This window comes from Eschrichtius robustus, chromosome 11, assembly GCF_028021215.1.
Source record: "Eschrichtius robustus isolate mEscRob2 chromosome 11, mEscRob2.pri, whole genome shotgun sequence".
Taxonomy (NCBI): Eukaryota; Metazoa; Chordata; class Mammalia; order Artiodactyla; family Eschrichtiidae; genus Eschrichtius; species Eschrichtius robustus.
In genome coordinates, this window is record NC_090834.1 from 13,857,706 (window position 1) to 13,877,659 (window position 19,954).

The following is a 19,954-nucleotide window of genomic DNA, read 5'->3' on the forward strand; positions in this document are numbered from 1 at the left end:
AGAAGTGCCTGGCAGAGGTCCAGCTGATACCGACCCGAGAGGAACCAGAACCTGAACCTGGTAGAGGCTGAGAATAGAACATGGAACACTGAACCCACTCCTCCACCCCCATCCTCTTCCCTCTGGAGCCAGGACCAAGGGACACCCTATTAACCTCCTTGCTCGTGTGGGTTTATTCTGGAGATATTTGCAAAGCCTGGGGCTGCTTCTGTTTTTAAAAATAATTTATTTCCATAGTAACAGCTCCTGCCTATAGAGCACGTGCAGAGTGGGTGGCAACGAGGAGGGAGCTGGCAATGCAGCACTGGACTATCAGTAGATTCAGCCAGAAGACCCTGCCATCCAAATATGTGATATCCCAGCAAGCACCCAAAAAATTATGTTATAGGTACACTCTGGCCTCAGGATCCATCCCTTTTCCTAGATTTAAGGGAATGGATTTCGTCCCTATAGGACAGAGGCTTGTCACTGCTTTCTGGAGGCAGGGGAAGGAAAATCCTACAAAAGGATTCAAAGGAATCCCCATTCCCCAAGAGGTCCTTTTTCCCCACATACATATGGCAGGCCTTCCTTAGAGAGGTAAACAGAGAGGCGTTAAGTATCTCTCTCCCAAATCCAGTCGTTAGTCTGAGCAGTGAGCAGATGGGAGTAAACAATGTCTTCTAAAGTGCGCGGTTGCAGAGCTAAGCAGAACCTGTCAGGTCAGCGACAGGGTGCCTGAGCCACAGGAGGTGGTAGGAAAGCCTGGGGCATCCCCAGATTTCACTCTAAGGAATGGGGTAGGGTGATGGGGTAACCTTGCTGTGACCCTGCCCATGCATTATCACTGGACCTCCAAAACCATAGAAGATTCCTAGAGTGTGGATTTTTAATCTTGAGGGGAGAAGAAATGAAGGGAGGAGAGAACTCAGGGACACAGAAGGAAGCTGTCAGTGGACAGAGCAGCTAGGGCTAGGGGAGCAGGTTATGCGGAAAGTTGTCCAGGTACCGTTTCACTATGAAGACCCTCTTCCCCCAAGAACCCGTTTCAGGGTTCTTCAGAGTTCATCTCAGGTCTCTGAGTTCTTGGGTTTACTTCAACTCCTCCACTGAGCACTTGGTCCTGTGCTGCCGGATACTGCTTCACAATTCAGTCTTATATTAGTCTCTCTACTTAGTCCTCCCAATCTTCCATCCACTTGTTACTAGACCTCTTGTACTTATTTCATTCTGCCTTATAGCCTAGCTGGTTGTTTATATGTCTGTTTTTCCCACTCACCAGAAAGCTGCTTAAGAGTGGAGACCCTGTCTTACTCATCTCTCTTCCCTCATATTGACTCAAGGTGCTTTAATATGATGAAGTAGACTCCTTGGGGAAAACAATTGCATTTATATCACTTTGTGTCCCCACAGTACTTAAAAGTTTCCCATGCACATAGTAGGGGTTAGCAAATTCTTTGTAATTTTAAGAAGTCTAACAGAAAATATTCCAATATACATGTAAACACTGAGAATTGCTATATTGTTTCCATCTTTTGAAAAGCCATTCATGTCATCCAAGTGGAATGGGAGATCTTGGGGCTTGCTATCAGCTAACAACTTTTGATAAACTGATAGGAGAGAGGTGGAAAGAAATGGTAAAAGAGTAACTCAGCTGCTTGTAAAGAGCCACAGATATGGTCCTGCAAGTGTCATAGATCCGGACTCTCCAAAGCTGTCTCATATGGACTTTTTCAGCACTGTGAAACATTTCTGGGACAGTCTTTGTCAGGCAATCAGCCTTAATAGTGCATTAGCTTTGCTTACTGGGAGGCACTCAGAGCTCCCCAGTAGGAGATGCGCATCTCAGACTTTGTCTACTCAGCCCAAGAAACCAGTGGAAACTCACCTGATCCATGGGTCCTAGGACCAGCTTCAGCATTTAGGTAAATGCTTTGAACTTGTACCAGGACAGGCACAAAATTTCAAGTGTGGCCAAGTCATGTGTGTGTTTGTTTCTCCTGGTGAGTCTGATAATCAACTGGGCATTTACCATCATGGGAACAAAAATATTCAGATTATATGACAAGTATCCAAGTAACCATGTTCTGATGGTAACATGTATGCATGGATGATGAATCCCCAGTGTCTTGTTTTTGAACAAGTATCCCCTACCCTCTTCCAGGGGGGTGTGTGGGGGAGGGCTAACAATCTCTGGAGAAGAAAGAGACAAAGGTGCCCAATGCCAAGCTGGGAAGGAAGAGTTATTAGGATTGGCCTCCTAATAAAACAGGAAATAGATACAGACTGTCCCTCAGACCTCCAGGGAGTCTCAGCCCGCTCCTGATCAACAAGATAACTGAATGCTGCCTCCTCTGGGGCTCCGACAAGCTCCTCCTTTCCACCTGCTCCTGGCATCTCACTTTCGCTGTTTGGAAGGCCCTTCCACTCTTGCCACCCACTGAAATCCTTAGAGACACTACTCTTCCTCAAGGTCCTCTCACTTCCCCTGGTCACAACTAATTGCTCTCTCCATGTGCTCCTATTGCCCTCTGTACCTCTTTCAGACCCAGGCTCATTATGTGTGATAATACCTTGTATACAGATATCTGTGTGTCCTTAGCCCCATAGGAACACACTGTGGAACAGAAAACACTTTGCCTCTAGGGAATTTCCAGTCTAAGAGGCACAGATGCACACTCATGCACCCGTGTGCAGGTACACACACACACACACACACAGAAAAACAATACCAGTGGGATAATAAGTACTGAAAATTTGGAGGAATACTACTATCGAGTAATTACTGGGATTACTTTATATACATGGTTTGAGTTGTTAATTAGAGCCACCTTCGAGTAGAAAGGACATTTCACATCTGGTTTTGAGAGACAGGAGGGCCTATCTTTGGCCTAAAAGGAATCAACCTGACCCTGACTCCTTATTCAAGAATGAACAAAATGTCAGCATACTTCAGTCGTCTCCCGCACTTCCTGGTGATGAATTCTTCTCTGAGGACTAGAAATCATTTGCCATCTAACAGCTTGTGTGTCTGTTAAAGAGAAAGATGCTGGTGAACTGTTATTTGCAAGGAAACAGGTGCCAAGCAAAAGGCACCTAACCTGGAGGAAGAAACCTGCCTGGGAATTCCTCAGACTTACTGGAAGCCAGCCACTTGTGGGTCTGGTTCTCCTACTTAGCTCTTTCCAAAGCCTCAGCCTCACCTCCTCCGACTGGGAGCCTGGCACAGTGCATCCAGGACCAAGGAAAGTCAAGTACGGGGTTAAATCCAAGACCTGAGGGCATGAGGGTACTCCCAGCCCCTTCAGTGCTGAAGTACCCCTCAGTGTTGCCCGGCAACTAACTGCTACTGGGGGGGGCAGAAGGCGGGTGGGATGATGAAGGAAAAGTACCTGGATCAAGGACACGGAAAAACATGAAGTGGGAGGGGCTTTTCCAGTGTCCGCGCTTTAAATTTTACATCATCTTCCAAATTGTAGCTGTGTTTTGGGGAACTGAGTTGTGTTTACCTTGGCTTACTTCCCAACGTTGACTACGTTGGCAACAGGTTTTCTATACTGAGCAGGTGTTGCTCTACATCCTCATTCCGCCTGCCCTCCCCCTTGCTCCCAGCAGCCATCTTCCCGTCTCCAGAGACGTCCCAGAGTAAACGCGGGGCATTGGCCCTTTAAAGGCGACCAGCGAAGGCCGACGGAGCTAAACTTGACGTGGGACGAAGAGTAAGCGGCGTCAGACACGTGGTACGAGGAGGCGCTCATCTTGGAAGCGGGCAAGGAGTTTTTCCGCTTTGGGCTGTACACCTTTAATGTGATGTTAGGAAAGTATCCGCCTTTGTTTGTCCTTCTTTAATTGCTTTTCCAATCCCCTCTTGATGATTCAACTCTCGAATAAAGGATGTAGTTTAAAATCACACTTCTGTCCCTACTCTTATGCCCATATTAAAAATGGCCGCCGCCTTCCACAGCGACAGTTGCTCTGCAAACTAGATCCGGGTGGAAACAGTGGGTAGGCAGATGCAGTGGGGCAGAGCCAAGGTTGCTTTATAGAGGCTCGAGGGAGTCCAGAGGGCGGCTCAGGTCAGAGTTGCTGGGTTTCGCTCAGGGTGGTGTGGGAAGATCCAGCCTGTGGGGAGCGGCCACTCCTTACTGCTGGGGCCTCAGGGCTTCTGCCCAGCTTGCTCGTTAGCTAAGGAGGGGGCCGAGCGGGCCCCCTGGACGGTCACCATGTGGGCCTTCCCGGAGTTGCCGACGCCGCTGTTGGTGAATTTGATCGGCTCGCTGCTGGGACTTGTAGCCACACTCACCCTCATCCCTGCCTTCCGTGGCCACTTCATCGCCGCACGGCTCTGCGGCCAGGACCTCAACAAATCCAGCCGGCAGCAAATGTGAGAGGCCGCGCGCTGGTCCGGGGCAGTGGGGAAGGGGTGGGCAGGCAGGGTCGGGGGCTGGAGTGCTGGACTGCGCGCGGAGACGAAGTGCTAACCCAACAGCCAGCCCGGGACTCTGGGAGGTGGAGGGCAGATCTGGTTAGCATTGGGGAAGGGGTGGAGGCGGGAAGGTGGGACCCTTGGGTGGATCTGGGACTCCAGTAGTGGTGCCCTTCCCCGCTCCCAAGTCAGGTTATGGTGGTGCTTGCACTAGTGAGTAACCACGCCCCCTTTCCTCTTCCCCCTCCACCCGGCTTGATGCTGGCCCACAGCCCAGAGTCCCAGGGAGTGATCAGCGGTGCTGTTTTCCTTATCATACTCTTCTGCTTCATCCCTTTCCCTTTCCTGAACTGCTTTGTGGAGGAGCAGTGTAAAGCCTTCCCCCACCATGAAGTAAGTGGGTTAGTGAGGGCTGCTGCCTGTGACTGGGACTGGGAGCTACTGGAGAGAGTTGGGTTTATTTGGGTGTGGGGGGAGGGGCTGAGAACGAAAGAAAAGATGGGAATTCTTGAAAGGAACGGTGAAATGGGAGAAGGCTGGAGCCGTGACCTGCCCGAGCCTTCCCCAGTTTGTGGCCCTGATAGGTGCGCTCCTTGCCATCTGCTGCATGATTTTCCTGGGCTTCGCGGATGATGTACTGAATCTGCGCTGGCGCCATAAGCTGCTGCTGCCCACAGCTGCCTCACTACCTCTCCTCATGGTCTATTTCACCAACTTTGGCAACACGACCATTGTGGTACCCAAGCCCTTACGCCCACTTCTTGGCCTGCATCTGGACTTGGGTGAGTAGTACTGCCACTTCTGCCCCTATGGCCCCTACTTCAGGGCACCCTTGCCCTGTGAGATATGCAGCAGAGCAACCTTCCTGGTGCTCCACATTCTCCTCCCTGTTTTGTCCCTGTGTTTTCTTAGATCCTTTTGTTGGCCTTTCATCCCATCCTCTATCCTCACCACTTTTCTCAGAAGACTATCCTTAAATTCTCATTCTACAGGTGGCATTACTTCTCTTACTGTTTTCTCCCCCCAGGGATCCTGTACTATGTCTACATGGGGCTGCTGGCAGTGTTCTGTACTAATGCCATCAATATCCTAGCAGGAATTAATGGCCTAGAGGCTGGCCAGTCGCTAGTCATTTCTGCTTCCATCATCGTCTTCAACCTGGTGGAGCTGGAAGGTAGGTGGGATTGGACTAGGGAGAGAAGAGAAGTCTGAGTGTTAAGGAAGTTGCCTGATATCTGGCTTTGGGGAATTTGTTAAACATGAGAAAGAAACCAAGATTTGTTAACTGTGAGAAAGAAAAATAGCAGCCCTGTCATTTATAACGGCATTGGCACTAATAGGTAGGCCATGGTCTTCTCCTATTGAACATAAACAACTTCATAAAACCTCAGAATCAGACAGGGTCACTCTGTGACCGTGATAGAGTAAGACCAAAACTAGACCCCTCTGTAACCATGTCTGAGCATAGACAAAACCACAGGAACACGGTGCATCTCACAAAAATGACCAAGATCCCCTTCTAGCTAACATGAGTGGTTGCTGCTTCCTTCCGATAACAACTCAGTTCCTCTTACTTCTTGGATAAAAATTATTAAGATGCTCAATCATAGCATTATCTCTGCTGACAGCACCCAGTGCAGGGCAAAACTCTCCCTCCTTGCATCCTCCCCAGAATTATTTAAAACAAATTCTATAACAAGTCCTCCTAACACCTCCTTACTGAGGCATCCCATGGTTCCCCATGGTGTGTGGGTTCCAAAGTTTCTCTTGTTTCAAGTCAGTAAACCCAGCTTTGACTACAGGCGTGTTTCTGGTGGTTTTTGGCTGTTGGACATCCATAAGTACTTATTAAAGCTAAGCACTTTTAAAATGTGATCTCACTTTAAACTCTGTAACAGCTCTATGTGGCAGGTGTTTTCATCAGCCTTTTTTTTACAGATGGGAAACTGAGGCTCAGAGAAGTTAAATGTGTCATGACCAAGGTCACACAGTTAGGAAGTAAAGCTGGTATTCAGACCTAGGTCTGAATGGTCTAAACCAAATGTAAGATAGTAACTAGTTTAGGAAGAGTTCATGAAAGAGGTGAACTATTGGGAACTGCGTGGGTGACATAAAAGGGGTAGTGAGTTCTTGAGACTTAGAGAGGTGGACGATACAGCTTGGGACAGAACTCAGGGACAGACAAAAATAGGACCCAGGTATGCAGGGGAAGTGGCTATCAACTTTTCCTTTTTTTCTTTTTCCCCTGCTTCCAAAGGTGATTATCGGGATGATCATGTCTTTTCCCTCTACTTCATGATACCCTTTTTTTTCACCACCTTGGGATTGCTCTACCATAACTGGTAAGTAGGCCTGTGGATAGTGGGACAGCTATTTGAATTTGTGGCCAGTACGGTCCTCCTGATTGTGACCCATCTCCTGACGGAGAGGCTTAACCTGTGCATCTCTGTATTGAGTGTTTTCTGGGTCTTTTTGGTAATATTCTTAAATCTTAAATATTCTCTACCCAACTGTAGCCCGGGGCAGGTGCTGTGGAGCCCCCAGGAATAGATGGATTCAGGGCCTTGTTTCCTGGAGAGTTGCTGGGAGAGCTGGAATGTCCTCTGAGCCAGAACTAGGGTCAGGGCTAGCCCAGTGCACAGGGTGTGTGATGTGAGAGAAAGGATTGCTAATGCCTCTTGCCACTGGCTCACATCCTCTCCCCCACACAGGTACCCATCACGGGTGTTTGTGGGAGATACCTTCTGTTACTTTGCTGGCATGACCTTTGCCGTGGTGGGCATCTTGGGACACTTCAGCAAGACCATGCTACTCTTCTTCATGCCCCAGGTGTTCAACTTCGTCTACTCACTGCCTCAGCTCCTGCATATCATCCCCTGCCCTCGCCACCGTATACCCAGGTAGCCGCTTTGGGGCTTGAAAGGGACATCATAGCTTTTTCCTTTGGGATGCCTTAGACGTTTGCTGTGCAAAGGGAATGGGCCCGAAGAAGGGCTAACTCTTGCCATGCAGTTAGCCCTTTATACATTACAGAGCACATTTAGTTCCACGATCTCATTTAATGTTCACAGCAGCTCTGATCACACAGAAGCAAGCAGCAGAGCCAGAAATAGATCTCAGGGTGTTTGACTCCACATTCAGTGCTCTTCCTATTAATTAACCACAGGGAGGAGAGTTCTTTGAGTAGTGGCCCAGTCACATGAAGCTGTCTTCCCCTGCAGACTCAATACCAAGACAGGCAAACTGGAGATGAGCTATTCCAAGTTCAAGACCAAGAGCCTCTCTTTCTTGGGCACCTTTATTCTAAAGGTAACAGGGTAACAAGGAGGTAAGGCTCTAGGCTGCCATTCGGAATTCAGGGAGTGGGGAACCTAGGCCTACATCACACCCAAGGGGAGTTTGGAAACATTGAGCAGATCCCCATTCCTGAAGCGTAGGTATTAGCTGAAGTTCTCTCCACTTTTGACCCCTCCAGGTAGCAGAAGGCCTCCGGCTAGTGACAGTGCGCCAGAGTGAGAATGAGGACGGTGCCTTCACGGAGTGTAACAACATGACCCTCATCAACTTCCTACTTAAAGTCTTTGGGCCCATGCATGAGAGAAACCTCACCCTGTTCCTGCTGCTGCTACAGGTGCAATGCTGTTGGTGATGTGGTTTACATCTCCTTGTCTCCCTTTCTCTGTGGTTCTTACTGTAGTTCATTTCTCCTTACAGGTCGTGGGCAGTGCTGTCACCTTCTCCATTCGGTACCAGCTTGTCCGACTCTTCTATGATGTCTGAGTCCCCTGATCCACTGTCCTTTGCTTCACAGCCTCCAGATTTCCTGACTCAGGCCGACCTCTTCTAGACCAAGATTGCCTCCTGGCCCAGGCCTCTCTCACCCTTCATTCTCCTCCAGATTTTGTCCTCAGCATTTCCTTTCCCCTGTGATTATTGACATCCTGGGCCTTTTTTGCCCTCTAATGACTATTGATTGGACTTTGCCTATGGCTTTCTTCAACTTGCCACTCCCCCTCTCCGTCCCATCTTTGCAGCCTCCTAAGGTGGGATACTGTAGCTCTGATGCAATTACCCACAACTCTGACACTCAAGAAATACGTTGGGCCTGGGGATAGAACCCTGGCTGGGGATAGGGACACAGGCTCGAAGGTGACTTGACATTTGACTATAAATTAAGTATTCTGATGATTTAGCAGACTGGGGGGCCAGGTGCTCCCAGTGGTGACAATAAACTGTCGTCTTTTTCTTATTGTTCCTGTAGGTGTATTTCCTATATAGGGCATTTTAGGGTAGACTGGGAGGGTTGGTGGAGGCATTTCCTCGGAGAGGATGCCTATCTCTCTGCCCCACCCTTTTTCTTTCAGTACATCAGGCCCCTCCTAGCAAGAAGGGAACAGAGGGGGCTTCCCTGGTGGCGCAGTGGTTGAGAATCTGCCTGCCAATGCAGGGGACACGGGTTCGAGCCCTGGTCTGGGAAGATCCCACATGCCGCGGAGCAACTAGGCCCGTGAGCCACCATTACTGAGCCTGCGCGTCTGGAGCCTGTGCTCCGCAACAAGAGAGGCCGCGACAGTGAGAGGCCTGCGCACCGCGATGAAGAGTGGCCCCCGCTCGCTGCAACTAGAGAAAGCCCTCGCACAGAAACGAAGACCCAACACAGCCAAAACTAAATAAATAAATTAATTAAAAAAAAAAAATCTTAAAAAAAAAAGAAGGGAACAGAAAGAACAGACCAGACAGAACATGTTGAATAAATAGGAAATCCTGCTGCTCAGGTGGCATAAAGAGCCATAAGATTGGCGTTATCTCTTCTCTGGGACGGGGTTGGACTTTCAGGGGGTCTCATTCCTTCCCTTTTTCACTCTCCCTTTGCCAGGCAGGAAGAGGGAGTGACCAGACCTGGGACGGGAGGAAGAGGTAGCCGTAGTGTTGACCCCTTTCCTTTAAAAATCCTAGACCCGCACAGACTTCCCTGAGGCTCTTGAGGTGGCTTCAGGCTCCACCCTCTTTGTCTTCCGGCCCCGGTCTGGGCTGTAGGGTTTAAATCTGGCGCGCTTCACTTGGATTGGCTACACCCGGGAGTGGTTGGCTGTTTGCTTGCTGCCGCTCCTCCTAGCCTTTTCCCCGGGCAAAAGGTTTTCAAATTCGACCAATCGGCGGGCGCGTTCCCTCAGCTGAGGCGCGTCATCGAAGGGTTAACCGCAGCCAACCGGAGGCGGGTATTGGAGAAAAGAGCCAATCAGGAGGACGCGGGGGTGCGCCCTGGGGGCTTATAAGGGCGGCCCTTGGGCGCGCGCGGCAGCAGTTGGACTGCGGCGGACGGCTGTTCCTTAGTCTTGTGAGCCGTCCTCCTCTCCGTTCCTCTACCTCGCGCAGCATGTCGGGCCGCGGCAAGACAGGCGGTAAGGCCCGCGCCAAGGCCAAGTCGCGCTCGTCGCGAGCGGGCCTCCAGTTCCCCGTGGGCCGCGTGCACCGGCTGTTGCGGAAGGGACACTACGCCGAGCGGGTGGGCGCCGGCGCGCCGGTCTATCTGGCGGCGGTGCTCGAGTACCTCACAGCCGAGATCCTGGAGCTGGCGGGCAACGCGGCCCGCGACAACAAGAAGACGCGGATCATCCCCCGCCACCTGCAGCTGGCCATCCGTAACGACGAGGAGCTCAACAAGCTGCTGGGCGGCGTGACGATCGCCCAGGGAGGTGTCCTGCCCAACATCCAGGCCGTACTGCTGCCCAAGAAGACCAGCGCCGCCGTGGGGCCGAAGGCGCCCGCGGGCGGCAAGAAGGCCACCCAGGCCTCGCAGGAGTACTGAGGGCGCCCGTGCCGCCGCCACCGCCGCCGCCCGGCCCCTCCCCTCGCCACCACAAAGGCCCTTTTAAGGGCCACCACAACGCTCACGGAAAGAGCTGGGCCACGTCGGGCTCCGGGCCGGGCGGCCGCGCACTCGCCCCCTCCGCGGCCCCGCCGCCGCCGCCGTGCGGCCTGCCCCTCCCCCGCGCGGCTCGCTCCGGTCGTGGCTCGGCGGAGGACGGCCGTTTGAACGCCGCTTGGTGCCAGGAGCGAGCTCGTGACTCGGCCGGCCTGGCCCCCGAATGCTGATGGGCTGCGGGGAGGCCGCGGCACCTTCTAGAAGGCTGGGACGGCCGCGCTGACGCAGGGCCGGGGCGCGTGGCGGGGAAGGTGAGTCGGTGCGGACGGCCGCCGGCGGGGCCGCGCGCGTTCCCCACCAGCCCGGTGCTCCGGACGGGACTCGGTTGCCGCCGACGGCGGCGGAGTCAGTCGGTCACTTCATTTGTCCCGGGACGTCCTTTGCTGCCGGATCCCGAGCCTTGCACGTCCGCGCCCCTTCCATCTCCACTCGCAGGCCTGTGCGCGTCCCGGAAGACACCCTTCGCGGCGTGAGCATCTCCCGCGGTGTCGGGTCCCGGCGGCGTGGGGGCTGCGGGAGTCCTGCCCCTGGACCCGCGCCCCTCCCGGCGTGTCCGCTCCGCAAGCCAAGCACCTAGATACCAGCACTAGTCCGTTAACCCCCATCTGGACTGAGCCGCCGTTGGCCTCGGAACTGGAATTTTGCAGCTAACCCATCCAAGACAGTACTTTAGGTATTGGGGAGTTTCAGATGGACTAATTTTGTTTATTAAAGGATTGTTTTCTTTTTTAAACAATGAGGTGTCTCTTCATTTTGCAGACGGGTTGTAGGATCGATGACTTTGTAGATTCCTAAAGGTAGTGGGGGAGGGGAGCTATCTGATACAAAGGCTCTACCGTTAACTGGAGCGGCAAATCGTAGATTATAAGATTATGGTTCTTTCTTGATGTTCCCTGGGAGACAATTTATTCTGTCAGAACTACTGAGACAGAAACAGAAAGCAATGTATTCCAGGAGAACTTTGGACAGGGGTCCTAGCCTCTGAGGTAAGGAGCAAAGGGTCTTGTGGTTGTCCTTATCTTTCTTAACTGCAACCCCATCAAAAACAAAACCACCTTCAAATCTAGTTTATTAGTGGAGTTGGTTACATTCAAAGGCTGTGGCTTGTTAGATGTTTTTTCTTTAGAGACTAAGCCTCCACCTACTGAGGAGACAAGGCATCACCAAGGCCCCAAGTTGAGACAAGTCTCTGAGTCTCTGCCCCTGCAGTTCAATCCCCTGGGTAATCACCCCCCAGGTAGCAGTGAGAATGGGGCACTGAGGGCTGGGATGTAGGCACGGGGCACCAGCAACCCAGGCACCTGTGCCCCACAGACCAGTTAGTGGGCATCATTGAGCTGCCGTGCAACATCCAAGATGTTCTTGGCTCCTTTGTTCAGCAACAAGGTGGCCAGGCTGATGCCCAGGCTCTCAGCAGCCAGCTGGGCTCGTCGTGGAATGTTCTGGGCAGTGATGCCCACCAGCTGTGGATCATCCTCAGGGCCATCTTCATGCTGGGCAAGGGAAGGAGGGTAGGATTTGGTGAGCACGAAAGGGGAAGTAACATACAGACGTGTTTTTTACCCTCTCCGTCACCCTCCAGCCTTGGCACCTGGGCAGGGACATGGATGGTGGCCTGCATGGTCTCTTGCATGCTATCTGCGCCATTCAGACTCCAGACTCCTCCAGTCAGGTATAGCTGGGAAAGAAAACAGTTGCCTCAGCGTATCGTGAGAGGGAACTGCTTAGAAACCTGGGCTTTTCTTGCTGGCAGCTCAGGATGTCCCTTCCCTGCCCTCCCACCCATCTTCCCCTGCTTACTTGCCCATCCTTCATAGCTGTATGCACCGCCACTGGCACACTGCAGCCTCCTTCCTGCAACAAGTTCCCCCTGTGAGCTCCAAGGACCCTTACCACCCCCTGTACCCAGAGTCCTCAGAGATAACAGACCCCTCTAAGGACATAACTGAAAATGAGGTAGCGGCCCAGACCTGGGTCCTGTCCATACTTTCAAGGATGAGTTACCACGAAATACAGAGCAATAATTTGAGAAATCTCCCCACTGCCCTTCCCAGCTCCCCAGGTACCCACCCCTCCACAAGAGCACAGGCCCTACCAGGTGCCTCAGGAAGGCCCGTTCAGCAATGCAGCGAAGCAAAGTCTCAGGATCATGCAACACACCCACCAGATCCAAGATGTCCTGGTCCTTGGCTCGAACTTCCACTCCCAGAGCCCCCTGATGGAAAAATAGACTAAGATATCAGGGCCAATCTTTCCCCAACCAATGGCGCTAAGGATGGGAACCAGCCTACTTCCACCTGTTTGCCAGGTCCTTTTGGGCCAGTAGCCTCCCAAGGCTTGCCCCTCCCTGGGAATGTTCTTGGTTGAAGACAAAAGAAAGGGACACATCAACACACGGCTTCCCTGGTCAAGCATACCTGACCCACAGCATACATGCACTCCTCAGGGTGCAGGATCTGTGGGGGCAGAAGAGGCAGTCAGAAGGGTGGAGGTGGGAGTGCCTAAAAGCACACAGCAGTGAGATCGGGCTTTCCTAGCATACAGAAGGGCTGGAGAGGCAAGAGTGGGAGTTTGGCCTCTGATCCCCAGTCTTCCCAACCTGGGACTCATTTCCAGCTTGCACTGTTAGAGGTGGGTATTCAAAAAGAGAACACAGGCAGGAAGGAGATGAAGATCAACTGGGGAGGGAAGAGGGGCAGGCCCTACCTGCCCCACCCGGTTCTGCCAGCCCATGCGCTGCAGGCCAGCTGCGGCCAGGATGATGGCACTGAACTCCTGCAGCTCATCCAGCTTCCGAAGCCGTGTGTTGAGGTTTCCCCGCTGTGGAGAGGCGCTAAGGACCACAAGCTTTGGGCAGTCTGGAGCCTTATGCTGTTCCCTTTGCCTGAGTCTCTCAATCTGCTAACTTCTCACCTTTGAGTTCTCAGCTTAATGACAACAGCTAACACTTACCTCATACTTACTACATGCCAGACACTGTTCTAAAGTGCTTTAGATATGTCAATTCATTGAATTTTCACAACCCTATGATGTAAGTAGTAGTATTATCATCTCCATTTTACAGATGAGAAAAATGATAGAGAGGTTTTAATTTATTTAATAACTTGCCCAAGGTTACAAGACCTCTGAGAAGCCTTCCCTGACTCTCAAGTCTGTGTTTAGATGTGCCAGCTAGAAGCTTCCAGAGAATTCCCTGCTTTGCACACTGGAGCACTTAGCAAATACTATTTTGAAAATCAGTTTTACAAACATATAACATTGTAAAAATCAAAACAATATAGTGGAATATAAAATAAAAATGGAGTTATGGTTACCAAAGGGGAAAGGGGATAGGGGGAGATAAATTAGGAGTTTGGGATTAGCAGATGCAAACTACTATATATAAAATAGATAAACAACAAGGTCCTATTATATAGCACAGGGAACTATATTCAATATCTTGCAATAAACTACAATGGAAGAGAATATGAAAAGGAATATGTATATATATGTACAACAATCACTTGCTATACACCAGAAACTAACACAACGTTGTAAATCAACTATAATAAAACAAATTTTTAATTATTTACATTTAAATTAAAATGGAAGCACCCCCCCAACCCCCCTCCCTTGATGTAATCATTATTCAGTATCACTCTGTACTATCAATGCCTGGTTGTCTGTCTCCAGAACTAAAATGTAAACTCTGTGTAAGCAGGGACAATGTTGATCTTGCTCACCATATCCCCAGTGCCAGGCACTTGCCTGGGGCTAAGAAAACATGAAAGGATTATGAATGAATGGATGGATGGCTGGATGGATGGCTGGATGAATGGGAGAACAGGCAGTCCACTGCATCCATGGTCCACTTCCTCTGGAAGCGCCTTCCACTCTCACAACTCCCAGGGCCATCTGGACCTGGTCTTCCTCCTTGGCTGCTGCCTCCTCCCTCCGCTAAAAGGATACAATACTCTTGAACTCCAGATGTGGGAACTTTCTCTGCAGCTGGGCCGCTCTCCGCAGGGAGCTAGTTCCCACCACGCTGCTCAGAGAGATGATTTAAAATGAGATTTAACTAGGCAGGCACTGTTCCTTTCCTCCTCCTCCCACCCCTCCATCTTCTGTGCACATCCCACCAAGATGCCTATCCAGGTCCCACTCACCTCTTCTCTGGCAAGGTTTCTAGGGTCTTCCCAACAAATTTTGGGTGAAAGACCACAGCATCATAGGGGCTCTCCCGCCTGGGGATGGAGGGAAAGTCAGAGAATAAGGGAGAGATCTTGGTTCAGGTCACTTCCAGGCTCTCTCAATAGTCAACTAACGGGCATTTTCTGAGTTTTCTGCCATGCTTGACACTCCTCAGGGCAGGGGAGACAGCCTAGAGGCAGAGGGCCAAGTCCCAAAGGGAAAAGTCAAGGTTAATATGATGTCTACCCCGTGCCGAGGCCCCCTGACTGGCAGGACTCTTACTTGCAGATGGCTCCAATGGTGAAGCCAGGAGGAAGCACCGTGGGCAGGTCCTTCAGGGAGTGAACAACCAGGTCCACTCTAGAGAGACGGCAGAGAGGGAAGGAGAAGGGGTCTGAGCAGCACGTCCCCAGCCCTTCTCCACCCACTCCTGCCTGTACGTCACTGGCAGAGCCTAGAGTAGTTCAGGAAGCAGGCCTTTCCGAGACCTTGGGTCCTAGAGGCCCGCTCCCCTCCTACCCTCCCTTTCATCCCCCTGCCCCAGCCAATCCTGCACCCCAGGCAGCCAGATGGCTCAGAACCAGGACACTTTCCTTTTCTGAGGCCTGAAAAACTCACATATGAGCCCCTCTCTAGCCTATCCAAGCGTTTAAGCCCAACAGTCTAGCTGATACCCAGGTCTGATGTGCACTGGGGTCCTAGCGAGAGCCTGGGAGGGCGCCATGCTCCCTGCTTTCACTTACTCATTCCTCTCCAGCGCGTGTTCCAGCTCCTTGGTAAACAGGCTCTTCTCTCCAATCTGCCAGGCAAGAAAGAGCCTCAGGGTGAATCTTTTGGGGGAAGGAAAGAGGAGGGGGAAAAGGGTTGGATGGAAAATGTTGTTACCTTCGAGAGAGCAGTATCAAGAATCTTGTCCCCTGTGGTGGACATAGCAACTGAGGAGAGAATCAACCAATCTGATGTTCAGTGATCAGCATTTATTGAGCCCCTACTGAGCTCAACACTTGTGCTAAGATTGTTGGGCACATAAGCCCCAGTCCCTACCCTCTGGGAATGTACGATCTAGGAGGAAGACTAGACGTAATCACAAAAAGACCCAAAGCAGATGTTAAATGCCAGGCTAGCCCAGGTAGTCAGAGCTGGAGGTGTTTAGAGGAGGACAGGGCCCTCCAAACTGGGGACAGCCAAGAAGAATTCTCAGAGGCAACAGGACCAGGCTGTGGTCCAAGACAAAGCCAGAAACACTGTGTTCTCCCCTCCAGGGGTTAAAGGCTTCCCATTAGCTTCCATTCCTGTCCAGAAAACTCACTGATTTCAAACTGCAGGCCTGGGTATAAGGTTTTCAGCGTTGCCACCACACTGTCCGTCTGTATGCGGGCCAGCTGGGGGTAGAAATTCAGGTTAGTCCTGTCCTCTGGCCACTGCCCTAAGGTCAGACCCTCACAGGGTCAGGGAGATCCTGAAGGGATTGGAATTCAGAGAGGGGATTGAATGCCCACCTAGGAAGGGGAGGGGTCTGGCCTGGGAGTCCTCTGTACCCCAACTTCCCAGCCCAGGGACTATCTCTTTACAGAATGCAATCTGTCATTCTGCATGGGATTTGATACTCAGTCACCCCATTTCCTCCATCCCCGAGCTGCTGAGAACGCTCTGGGCCCCCCAACTTATAATACTGTGAACACAGAAGTCTTCTGACAAACCTCCTCCACCCCGGTACTTGCACTCACCTGGCTCTTGCGGGTACCCACGCGAATCACTCTCATCTTTGAGCTGTTTTCTTCCTGCAGAAAAAGTCCCCAGGTCACAGTCCCTGCTGCTCTTTGTGTTCCTCAACACCTTGTCCAAGAACCAGAATCACTGGCTTGGAAGAAAGGAACCTCAGCCCCTGGCCTGTGGCCAGCTGAGCCTCGGAGTGGGGAAACACTCCCCTGCCCAAGACTGGTCCCTTTACCTTCCCCAATACCTTCTGCCTCCTCAGGGATCCAGAGAAGCAGAGACCAGACAGAACAGTAGGACCTGCTGTTGCTGTAATGACCAGGACACTAAGCCCTGAAGCCCAGCCAAGCTAAGGCAGCAGGAATGCTGCACTCAGCCAGGTGGGTAGAGAGATAAGGTCTATCAGTCTGGCCCCAGGGAGGGTGGGGCCTGCAGCAGGCAGGGGCAGGACAGCTGGGGCCACACAGGGGAACGTGAGCTGAGTCACTGAGGACAAGTTCAGCATCCAAAACAGAGCGGCACTTGAGAAAGCTTCAGTGCCACCTAGATGCCATAAGAGCTACCCTACAGCTGCCGCGCTGTGGATCCCGTAATCTGGACGGAATGCATACGTAAAGGACTGGGGTCGACAGATCTGACATATAGTCCTGCTCAGCCTCTTGGCTGGGTGACCTTGAACACATCATCTTATTTGTTCATCTATAAACCTGTTTGTTCATCTATAAAATGAAGAAGTTTGCACTCAAGTATCTTCTGCTTTTGATATTCTGTAAGACTAAGAGGGTGAGCTGTCTAATGTCCATTCACCTAGAATGTGGCCTCTGGTTTCACCACGAAGGAAATATTAGGATGTCAGAGACCAAGCCAAGAACTCAAAGGGACATGCCTCTTCCTCTTGCCAGGGCACCTTGGACAAAGGTATTCAGTGCCAAGCAGGCAGAACTGGGTTCTCCAGTCTGAGGTCCTATTTCTTCCCAGATCAGACAGTGGCCACTACAGATACTATCAACTTTCCCTGTTCTGGGATCTTCATCTGACAGAGTTCTTCTGCAGTCAGGTATCTGGGGCCTCTGTTGCTGGAGGAGGTGAGAGCTGGCTGCTCTTGGACTCTAGTCTACTCCATGGCTATCACTTCTCCAATAAATAAACCCTGGGGGACCCTAAGCAAATTAGGTTAGGTTTGAAATGCTAAACATGGCAACTAAAATTCTGGGCCACAGGGAGCCCACAGAAAGGAATCTAAGGTCCCAGAAACTGCTATGTTCAAACAATCCCTTAATTTCACTGATTCTGCACAGCATATTCAAGTCAAATTGTTCCAGTAAAAAATTCCTTATTGAGCATATATATCCTAGAGCTATTGCTTTTAATCTTCATAACAACCTATCAGGTAGACAGGGCAGGCATCTCTGGAACTATGTTACAGTAGCAAAGTCTGGCTCTGAGGAGCAAAGTGACTTGCCCAGGGCCACAGGGTTAATCATGGGTAGAGAGCTGGAATCCAGATCTTCTTACTCCTAGCCCAGCACTCAGGAATGTCAGCAATGGCAGAGAATCCCACTCCTTACCAGCACATAGGTCAGGGAGAGATAGGCAGCTGCCCCACTCCTTTCTTATCTCAGGCTGACGTTGGCCTCATGGGCTCTGCAGTTTGCATCTGCACAAGCCCAGAGCTGGGACCCCAGGCTAGGAATAGGAAGGCCCAAGGGCATCCCCCGTCCATGGTAGTAACCCAATGATGTGTCTCAGTTGGGGACTTTTGAGTGTAGGCTGGGGCTGGGTGTCCATTAGAAAAAAAGGGGAGAAGGTGCACTTCCAAGACGTTTGTGTGCAGTTCGGAGACTTCGAGGTACACTCTCCTCTCTGGATCCAAAATGGAACGCTTCCCCAAAGTGGCCGAATCTCGACTCGGACCTGTCTCGTGTGAAGGGATCCCGGGGAATAGCACTCTGTCCCGTGCAGACGAATTTTCCTGTGTTGGGTCACTACATCTAGAGCCGTGGAAGCCATGCCTCATGGAATCCCATCCAGAACCCCGCAGGAACGGGGTTGCGTTTGAGACAATCCATCTGCTCTTAAGTCCGCCCCCACCGCTCACTGATTCCCCTAAGGGCAACCCAGCTACTGGCCCTTTAAAAACTATTCGAACCAAAAAAAAAAAACAAAAAAAAAACAGACGGATAATCGTCCCGACCAATTGACGACGGAGAGTGGCAACTTGGGGCCAATCGTGGCACTGCTAGTGCAGAAGACCGAAGTTGCGAAGGTCACCGGCTCAGGACTCACCGCCGTTGCGGCCGCGTCGCCGTTACCAGACATGGCTGTGCGCGGGAAGTAGGCCGGGGGCTGCTGCCAATGTCCTCCGGAGTCGGGCAAGCAGAAGGCCCCGGCCGGCCGGCCGGGCACTGGGCGCACGCTGAGCTCGCGATCCTCCGGCAACCACACACTCCCGGCTCTGCTAAGGGCCTGCGTCACTTCCGGCCCCGCCCCAGAGGGGCTGGACCTCCCCTGGGCGGGAATTAGAACGATTGCGACAGAGAAGACCTTACCTTGGGTTACCGCCCCTACTCCCCCAGGCTGACCCCGGTCTTCCCCGTTTGAGACCCAGGCCCACCAGCTGTTCATTTTTACTTTTACCTAGCCAGGAATACCGATGGTCAGTGGCCAAGGTATGCTTCCCGGATTTATCCACAAAGTAAGTTCCTTGCAGTCCCTCCTACCGCCACCCAAGGGAACGTCAATAAACCAAAAGTAGGCGTGCCGAGAGGAAAAGGATATTAACCCTACAACGCGGCGTCGGAAGTTAAAGGCTACTTGAGCAACTTACCACGCCCCCAGGCTGCATTCAACGTCTACAAATAAGAGGCCTGCTTCTGAAAGCTAGTCACCCAGAATTCCACAGCACTATCTCCTTCGCTGTGGCACAAGCAATTAGTGCAGCTTATGTGGTGCTTCTTCTGCTACAACCCTGAAGTAGGCAACTAAAGACAAATAACTGAAATGGGAGTGCCAACACATTAGTGTTAGTGGGAAAACGGCTTGTGAGTAAAAGTGCTTTACCCATTAACAGTACTAATAACCACGTATTAACCACTTCCAAAAAACTGGACACCTGTCATCCATACCAGCCCGAGGGCTACAAGATTCCAGGCTTGACTTAACTCTATGTGTTTCAAAAGCACCTGGTATTCACCAGAGATGTTTTGCAACTGAGCTTTAAGAGATATGCAGTGGTCAACAGCCCCAAACCAGCTCTGACTTGACCACAGGACCTGCTGGTGTCCTAAAGCTACCTTTGCTTCATTACCATGCCAAGATCCCCGCCCAAGGGGGATATTTGTACTCTGCTAGGCGCAATTCCTGCCGTGTGGAAGACTGTGATGCCCCAGCTCCCCACCCCCCAAAATCTCTGCCCCTTTCCTAGAGCCCTGATGACATGTCTGCCTCCTATCCCTTAAATTCTCTTACTGCCCTCCCTTGGGGGAGAAGGTGTCTTTAGAGCATGTGCTCTCCCTTCTCCATTCCTTGATCAATGAATAGTTTCTGCTCTGCTATACCGAACATGGTTTTGTTTCACTGGAATTTGCAACTCCAGGCAAAGGACCCACTGAGGGGGTCACTGACCTCTTGGGGACCAGTAACACATCCATTGATTGGCTCCTTTGACTTTCATAACAGCCGTACTAGAAAGATGTTGTAATCCCTCATGTACAGACGAAGAAACTGAGGTTCAGAGA

At 51.5% G+C, this 19,954-nt stretch overlaps 3 protein-coding genes across 5 annotated transcripts; 2 read left to right on the forward strand and 1 right to left on the reverse strand.

Annotated features, from left to right (window-relative positions):
* Window positions 1-3,988: 3,988 nt before the first annotated feature.
* Window positions 3,989-8,655, forward strand: DPAGT1 (dolichyl-phosphate N-acetylglucosaminephosphotransferase 1). Of its 2 annotated transcripts, XM_068556252.1 has the most exons (9): window positions 3,989-4,363; window positions 4,678-4,798; window positions 4,974-5,187; window positions 5,433-5,579; window positions 6,663-6,747; window positions 7,117-7,305; window positions 7,627-7,714; window positions 7,881-8,036; window positions 8,120-8,655. In XM_068556252.1, exons 1-9 carry the CDS (start codon window positions 4,203-4,205, stop codon window positions 8,183-8,185), a joined length of 1,227 nt encoding a protein of 408 aa, XP_068412353.1. In that variant the 5' UTR covers window positions 3,989-4,202; the 3' UTR covers window positions 8,186-8,655. The 2 variants fall into 2 exon arrangements, with proteins under 2 accessions (XP_068412353.1, XP_068412354.1); XM_068556253.1 differs by lacking the exon at window positions 8,120-8,655 and having other exon boundaries at window positions 7,627-7,733; window positions 7,881-7,967.
* A 1,040-nt stretch (window positions 8,656-9,695) lies between these two features.
* H2AX (H2A.X variant histone) lies at window positions 9,696-11,067 on the forward strand. The gene has a single exon (XM_068556470.1). The coding sequence runs from the start codon at window positions 9,783-9,785 to the stop codon at window positions 10,212-10,214; it is 432 nt and encodes a 143-aa protein (XP_068412571.1). The 5' UTR covers window positions 9,696-9,782; the 3' UTR covers window positions 10,215-11,067.
* Window positions 11,068-11,383: 316 nt separating this feature from the next.
* On the reverse strand, window positions 11,384-19,598 carry HMBS (hydroxymethylbilane synthase). 2 transcript variants are annotated; one of them, XM_068556469.1, is made up of 15 exons: window positions 18,855-19,598; window positions 18,504-18,725; window positions 16,229-16,282; window positions 15,811-15,883; window positions 15,387-15,436; window positions 15,245-15,300; window positions 14,784-14,861; window positions 14,477-14,554; window positions 14,280-14,355; window positions 13,038-13,151; window positions 12,749-12,787; window positions 12,427-12,546; window positions 12,132-12,185; window positions 11,923-12,009; window positions 11,384-11,824 (listed from the first exon to the last, which is right to left on the reverse strand). In XM_068556469.1, exons 2-15 carry the CDS (start codon window positions 18,534-18,536, stop codon window positions 11,651-11,653), a joined length of 1,086 nt encoding a protein of 361 aa, XP_068412570.1. In that variant the 5' UTR covers window positions 18,537-18,725; window positions 18,855-19,598; the 3' UTR covers window positions 11,384-11,650. The 2 variants fall into 2 exon arrangements, with proteins under 2 accessions (XP_068412570.1, XP_068412569.1); XM_068556468.1 differs by lacking the exon at window positions 18,855-19,598 and having other exon boundaries at window positions 18,504-18,780.
* Between the last annotated feature and the right edge of the window lie 356 nt (window positions 19,599-19,954).